Source organism: Osmerus mordax, chromosome 9 (genome assembly GCF_038355195.1).
Source record: "Osmerus mordax isolate fOsmMor3 chromosome 9, fOsmMor3.pri, whole genome shotgun sequence".
Taxonomy (NCBI): Eukaryota; Metazoa; Chordata; class Actinopteri; order Osmeriformes; family Osmeridae; genus Osmerus; species Osmerus mordax.
The window spans coordinates 13,431,699-13,439,856 of NC_090058.1; the positions used below are offsets into that span (position 1 = coordinate 13,431,699).

Consider the following 8,158-nt stretch of genomic DNA (forward strand, 5'->3'; position numbering starts at 1 on the left):
TCCCTCTCCCTCTCTCCGCTCCAGGTCCACAATAGGGAAGTGTTAGCTGCAGCTCGTGTCTACCTCCAGCCAGACTGACGGAGGCAGATTAGAATAACAATACCCCGGGTTAATGATGTTTGTGCCACTAAAGAAACTAAGTCGTTAGTAAAAAAGCCATTAGGCAGGGAAGTCAGGGAGAGAATAACAGGGCTTGTTTAGAATGTGATTACCCACAATTGTAAACACAACAATGGCCGGAGTAAACAACAGCCAGGCTCAATGTCGTCTTTGTAGCAGGATGTCAGTATTCTAATGCAATTTCAACCAGCTGGCTTTAATGTTTTTAAAACAATTTAATGAGTCATTTAGCAAATCATTCCCTGTACACTCCTAATTTTACTTGCATGTGTATGCAGCGCAGAGAACCATGTTCTGAAGAGAACCATGTTCTGAGGAGAACAGAGGATCAGAACCATGTTCTGAGGAGAAAAGAAGAGGAGAACCATGTCATAGCTTCTTAGGAAATGCCTGTGGCACATGCTGCCCATCTTATTTTCCATGGCACAGCTGCCCCTGGCACCCCTCACCCTGCCCCCCCCCCTCCAACCTGGCCCCCCTCTTTCCTCTTTGCCTCCCTCTCCCCTCCTCTGCTGCCCCCCTGGCCGCCTTGCCCCCCTCCTTGCCCAGGCTGCCCTGTCATACAGCTTCAGTAGTGGCTTGGATAAAGGCATTCTATGTTTGTAGGTGTGTCGTGTATGTTTATGAGTGTGTGTGTGTGTGTGTGTTTGTACATGTGTGTATTTCCTGCATAAAGCATCCAGTCAAACATAGCTGCTTTCAGCGGGCTGGTGTAAATATGTATCTAAAACCGTCCCAGGTTGAATGGCTCTGTGTGTGTCTGGGACAAACTGTCTCTGCAGTAAATCAGACCCTTCCTTCACACACACCCTGCCACACAACCGCACCACGGTAAAAAATGGCAACGGACAAGTTTTTCCTGTGTGTGAGTGTTTAAGTGAATACCTCTTTGTGTGTGAGTGTGTGTTTGTGTGTGTGTGTGTGTGGGGGGGGGGGGGGGCTGTGTCTATGTGTGCGTGAGTGTGTCACGACCACAGAATACGCAGCACATGCATGATGTGATGTAAGTATGATTGCCTGCGTGTCACCAGGTTAGCATCTATTTCGAACACATGCCTCTGTGTTTCCTCTTCCCTTCGTAGACCTTCTTCATAAACTGTTCATCACGAGGAGGCGTCGGAGAAGTGTTTTTTTCAATGCTTGCTTCTGTGGTTTTTCAAGGTTTTATTTCATTTGAGCATTTGAAATTGCTTGCCTATATTTCTGCCTGAAGGAGGCTTTAAAGAAAAAATACCTGAGATATCCCTTCCTTTCTCCTTCTCAGTCTTTCTCCCTCTCCTTCCTTCCTTCTAATCCCACTCTCTGTCTCTCTGTCTCTGTCTTTCCTTCCTTCCCTTTCTCTCTCTCTTTCTCTCTCTCTCTCTCTGTCTGTCTCTCTCTCTCTCTCTCTCTCCTACCGTGCTCTTTTCTCTGTATTTCACAGACAGAAACACCCGAGGCAAAGTCCTATTAAGGTTCAAGGATATCCCCTTTGTACTCTGTTTCCTACACACACACACACACACACACACACACACACACACACACACACACACACACACACACAGACACATACTGGGTGTGCTGTCAGTGTGAGGGCATGCTCAGGTAAGATAGCGAGGTTGTGACTGTCGGAGTGACACCAGATGCCAGGTGAAGGTGAGGGTGAGGGTGAGAAGCAACAGAACCAGATAGCGATCTCTCGTTCCTCAGATGAATAATCCATCCCCTTTGTTTTGATCTCCCTGTAGATGAGGAGACTGCCTGCTCCCAGACTGGAGCACCAGCTTCACACACCAAGTCAGGAAATCCCTGGGAGAGGGATCCAAACGCAACGTTCTTCTTCTAAAGTGCACGAATGGAGAATAAAGCCCATAAATAAAGAGATGATTATCATCGGTATGCCCATAGAAGCTGGCCTACTTAATACCTCCCATTATTTACCTACCGCTGAAATATCCGTTCATCCCTTCTGAATGTTTCGTTCCAGTCTGTGGAGATGTTTCTGTGCAGTGAGAGGCTTTTCTCTCTGACCCAGCTGCGGAACCAGAACCAGGCCGTACAAGATGGAGGGCCGGATTACCGTTCCAGCCAGCCCTCATATTAAAGAATTACAGTCAGACTGAGAGACTCCTCGGGCTGTCGACGCTCCCCCTGAGGGCTGGAGACAGAGGGAGGCCAGAGGCAGATAAGACCATGGCCTTTTCTAGGAATCGTTCTAGGCCGAACCCAGCTATCTAGGGCTAGTTCGAACCCTAATCCCTAACCCATCGGTATTCTAGCCCTAACCCATCTATCTAGTCCTAACCCTAACCCATCCATCTGGGTCTAGCCCTAACCCGTCTGTCTAGCCCTAGCGCTAACCCCGTCTATCTAGGGCTAGTTCGAACCCTTATGTCTAACCCATCAATCTAGGGGTCATTCTAGCCCAGCAGTCCTGCTCAACGATGTCCTCTTCCTCCTTCCATTCCAAGACTCAGATATTTGGGAGGAAGATTTAAGGCCTTGTAAATCGTTTTAGAAACAAGGACTCAATTCATTCATTTATCTACATATGAATGGATTGGATATGGATATAATATGTTCTTCAAATTATAAATGGAATATACTGGACAGTATTTTTACTTTAGCCTTCACGGCAGAGTGAGTTGAGACCATTGACAGTATAGGATAAGACAGAAGAATATGTGGTGTTGGCGCCACCATGTGGTTAATGTTGTACAGTACGGTTGGTCAGGTGGCGATGCCCTTGTCATGAGCATGCACCCACTTGGTGGCGCTATGGCACCACACGTGAGCACCCAACACACCTGCACAGGTCTACCTGTCCTGCTGTCACGAGACACAATCAGAAACATGGTGTCTTGTGGGATTGCTTCGTTTCAACAAGGCCCTCTAAAACGATGAGTTAAATGAGTCTTAGCCTACACCAGTGTTTCTCTGCCCTGGTCCTCAGGGCCGACTGTCCTGCATGTTTTAGACGTTTCCCTGCTCCAACACACCTGATTCAGATGATTGGGTGGTAATCTAGCTCTGCAGAAGCCTGGTAAAGACCATTCATTAGACTCAGGAGTGTTGGAGCAGGGAAACATCTAAAACATCCAGGACAGTCGTTGAGGACCAGGTTTGAGAACGACCGGCCTACATCGACACAACCACTGAGTTAAAATAAACATTACATTTACATTTAGCAGACGCTCTTATCCAGAGCGACTTACAGTAAGTACAGGGACATTCCCCCGAGGCAAGTAGGGTGAAGTGCCTTGCCCAAGGACACAACGTCAGTTTGCATGACCGGGGAACGAACTGGCAACCTTCGAATCACAAGCCCGATTCCCTCACCGCTCAGCCACCTGACTCCCTTAAACCTGTATGTTCAAAGGTTTTAGGCCTTTTGAATGTAAACTTTTAATGGGCGATTCATATGAGATTTGACAAAAGGAATGTTTTTGTAATGTCATTTCAACAGGACGCCAAGAGTAGCCTTGTCTAGTTTATGTCATTTATTATGTAAGATAATAGACGTAGGCAGGACTTGTTCGAAAATTTGGTTGCAAAAGTGAACGAGGTCATGCTTTTATTCGATTATTTATTTATTTATAATCTAGGAGGCCCATAAATTATTTTTGCACAGTAAACATGATTGCTGAACAGGTGTTTGACTTTTTATAAATAAAACGGAACACTGGATGGTTTCATGCATACGAGCTTCATGCAAATAGGCCTACTTGCAATCTCAATAAAGCAAATACTGTATGTGTATTACGATGTGTAAATATGTATGCAAAAACTACTGAACCAAAATATTGTACATTAGAAGCTTGGATAAATTAATAAATTCAGACGATTTTTTTATAGCACATGTTTAAACTGCATTAGATCACGCATTTAAATTGCATGACCATAGAAGTCAGAAGTTTCAATTATGTAAGCTATTGAACAATGACTTGACTAATAGTTTATCAAAACTATTACATGCGGTGCCTGGTCTATTTCTCAAATCCCTGGGGAAAAGTCCCGCAATGTGAGCGTGAATGAAGTTTGGTTATGACCACACCTCCTCATAGTGCGTGTCTGTTTATTGGCTGATAGAAATCAACCTCCTGGGTGTGAGACTGTCAAGTTTGGACTCATAAAATTAAAACTCCAACTTTGTTCCTTGGCACTTGTTGCTTGTTGCTGCTGTTGCGAGCGTGTCACCCCTCTGGACGTTTCCCCGTGTGGATAATGCACTCTATTGATCCGCAGGCGCACCATACCTCCCCAACAGCAGGCGCTCTCCACTCCAAGGGCGCGCAGGAGGCCCCGGAGATGGCTGTCTACTGCGACAACTTCAGCATGTACCACCAGCAGAGCCTCCAGAGCACGCAGCGACCTGCCGGCTACGGCCTGGGAGACTACTCCTCCTCTCCTAACCCATATCTCTGGTTAAACAGCCCCGGAGTGAACTCCTCAACGTCCTACCTACACGGGAACAATGCGGCACCTTTCATCCCGCCGTCATACGGATCCCAGAGACAATTTCTAAGTAATTCACCTGGATTTGCCGGGCCAGATTTAGGATGGTTGTCGATAGCAAGCCAGGAGGAGTTGTTGAAGCTGGTGCGTCCTCCTTACTCCTACTCCGCTCTCATCGCCATGGCTATACAAAATGCACATGAAAAGAAGCTGACCCTGAGTCAGATTTATCAGTACGTCGCTGATAATTTCCCTTTCTATAAGAAGAGCAAGGCTGGGTGGCAAAACTCCATCCGGCACAACCTCTCTCTCAACGACTGCTTTAAAAAGATGCCAAGAGACGAGGACGACCCAGGTAGGCCTGTGTGATGTCGTATAAGCGACATCTACGTTGGTTGAATCTAAAAGTGGTTGAAGCTTTGGACGAATAGGCTAGAAAACTCAATAAAAAGCGTTTTTTCATTAAAACTTCATTTGAAATCCGCATGCGCAAGTTACTTTTCACCTTCTGATTTGAGCTGTAGGGGAATACCTGATAAAATGATAAATGACTATATATATGCCTGAGCTAAATTAGAACGGCACAAATGACAGAAACACTGGCCTCAGGTATAATTGCAGAGTGTCACTTGGTTCCTGTTTGGACCTGAGCCTGAGTTCTAGGTTCCTATGGAGTTCTCAGACCTTGGCTCCAGGTTCAGCAGAACCAGTTTGATTTTACTTAAAGTCTTGGAAGAGTCTTGATCACTTTAACAATGAACAATGAATGAACAATGAGAAATTGTTACATCATTTTGGAATGATGTAACATGAACAAACACCGTGAAATCAAAATGATATTGGCCATCATTTTTATGTTATATATAATATTATCTGAGATGCACATACAGTAAGTTCTGACTCTTGAAACATTCACTGTTTCAATGTCTCCCTTCAAGGAAAGGGCAACTACTGGACGCTGGACCCCAACTGTGAGAAGATGTTCGACAACGGGAACTTCCGCAGGAAGAGGAAACGGCGGTCAGACTCCAGCGGCGGGGCGGCAAAGATGGAGGACGGCCATTCGACCGGCGGCATCAAGCCTTCGGACAGTCCCCAACTGCAGGGGCCGCCCTCCCCAGAGATGGAGGGGGTGAGCGAGGGACACAAGGGCTCCTCTCCCCCTGGGATGGCTCCCTGCTTCAACAACTTCTTCAGCAGCATGTCCGCGCTGGGCTCGGCCGCCCCCAGCAGACAGGGCTCCCTGGGGCTCGTCAACGAGCTCTCCAGCAGGAACATTACCGCCCTCAGCCCCTACCAGGCCAGCCCCGGCCAGGACAGCACACCCCCAGAGCATGTGGACAGCTTACACTTCAACAGAGGAGTCTACTACAACACGTTTGGGGGGGGGCAGAGCGGACAGTTCAACAGCCATTTCTACAACAGTTTCAGCGTGAACAGTTTGATTTACCCCAGAGACGGGACGGACGTGTAGGTGTGGACGCAGCCAGGTCTGGGGGCGGTGGAGAAGGACTCCTGATCCTCTCAGACTGGCCCCACAAAGAGGTGACTCTCATTACCCACCTCATACTCTTACAAGCTTTCAGTAAACTGGATGACCATCCAAGCACCAAATATTGTTTCCTACAAATCCTTTTATAAAATACTGTTGACAAAACAGGAAAGTTATTTTTTTTTCTTTCTTTTTTTTACAGTGAAAAAAAGGCTTTATGTGATAGAAAATATTTTGGACAGATATTCATTATTGGAGACCCCTCTATAACAGGGTAGCTGTAGATCAACTGTCAAACAGTCCAGATTGTTCAGAGAACACTGCGGAATATCTTTCCAAACAATTATAAAATCATGTTTGACCTATTCAGAGGCCCAACTGTCTATCTCTAAATACATTTAAAACTAATCTTGAAAGAGTATTTGTTGATGGAATCTCTGGTCCTGCCTGGACTCCATAGACCATACTGCCAACAGAGAGCTTTGTTAAAACATCAAAACATTGTTAGATTTATAGGTTGTCTGGCTTTATCTTTATTATAAAAACATTTTGACTGAAACCATTGAGGTCCAAATGTGTGTAAAAGCACTTGCAAATATTTCTTTGTCATTTGTAAATTATAAACATTAGTTTGCAACTATTTATGCTATTTATGCTAACAAACATTTTCTCTGCATAGATTAACATACACATCCCAGTGGTAAAGAGAGTCACACGGTCGAGCACGGTCACCAGTATCATGTGCACAGCGTTTATAAAGACAATCACAGATGTTAGGGTTTAATGTGACAACCATTGCACATTTTGTGTATATTTATATAATTTTATAGTTTTGTCTTATAAAATACGACATAAAATGTGTCTGTCATAATTAATAAACAATGTGGTTCTACTGTATTTGAAGGTGTTTTATTTCAGAATAAAATGCACAGTATGTATATTTCTGTACTCCCTGGTGTTGAAAAAAACAATAATGTATGAAAATATATTTTCTAAGGTCCAAATAATTGTTTAAATGGAGACATTTCATGTCATGCAAAGTATATGCAAATGCTAGTGACATGAGAGAATACTGCCTTAAACTATATCAAACCAAATTATAACATTATAATTATAATAATTCAAATTGTATATATAGCGCCCTTTTTACAAGCAATGTATCGAGGGCATCCCAGATGCCAACAGATCAGCACCTACAACCGACCTCAACCCTCAGAGAAGGAGTTCTCTGTACCTCTGACAGAGAGAGAGAAGCTACATGGGTGATCAAAACATTCATGGATCAGATTCATCAAGCTGGTTGAGATGTGTGTAGAACTATGTCAGTGACAAGCACCGTGGACCCGACTCTGCTGTTACTTCAATCTGGGAGGGGGTGGCGGGGTTTCCCTGGACCCTCTGGTGTTCAGCTCTGGTGGGTCTTCCTGAAAACACAGGACATGTAAAAACCAGAGACCAGACCAGGATAGTGCTCGTTACAGAACTGGAGACAGGACCAGGTAGAATACTAGTAGGGTTAGTTACAGAACTGGAGACAGGACTAGGTAGAATACTAGTATGGTAAGCTACAGGGCTAGAGACAGGACTAGTTAGAATACTAGTACGGTTAGTGACAGGACTGAAGACAGGACTAGGTAGAATAATAGTAGGGTTAGTGACAGGACGGAAGACAGGACTAGATAGAATACTAGTAGGGTTAGTGACAGGACTGAAGACAGGACTAGGTAGAATACTAGTAGGGTTAGTTACAGGGCTAGAGACAGGACTAGTTAGAATACAAGTACGGTTAGTGACAGGACTTGAGACAGGACTAGGTAGAATCCTAGTAGGGTTAGTTACAGGGCTAGAGACAGGACTAGTTAGAATACTAGTAGGGTTAGTTACAGGGTTGGAGACAGGACTAGGTAGAATACTAGTAGGGTTAGTTACAGGGCTAGAGACAGGACTATGTAGAATACTAGTAGGGTTAGTGACAGGACTGAAGACAGGAATAGGTAGAATACTAGTACGGTTAGTGACAGGACTGAAGACTGGACTAGGTAGAATAATAGTAGGGTTAGTGACAGGACTGAAGACAGGACTAGGTAGAATACTAGTAGGGTTAGTGAC

The 8,158-nt window shown here is 44.9% G+C and overlaps 1 protein-coding gene across 1 annotated transcript; it reads left to right on the forward strand.

Moving 5' to 3' along the window:
• The first annotated feature begins 4,326 nt into the window (after positions 1-4,326).
• On the forward strand, positions 4,327-6,833 carry foxi2 (forkhead box I2). Its single transcript, XM_067243640.1, has 2 exons — positions 4,327-4,912; positions 5,496-6,833. Exons 1-2 carry the CDS (start codon positions 4,327-4,329, stop codon positions 6,029-6,031), a joined length of 1,122 nt encoding a protein of 373 aa, XP_067099741.1. The 3' UTR covers positions 6,032-6,833.
• The last annotated feature ends 1,325 nt before the right edge of the window (positions 6,834-8,158 follow it).

Excerpts from the sequence above, each read along its gene's own strand:
- foxi2 (XM_067243640.1), top strand. The coding sequence starts at position 4,327 with ATGCACTCTATTGATCCGCAGGCGCACCATACCTCCCCAACAGCAGGC. Across the intron at positions 4,913-5,495 it reads AAGAGACGAGGACGACCCAG|GAAAGGGCAACTACTGGACG; the intron begins GTAGGCCTGTGT and ends TCTCCCTTCAAG.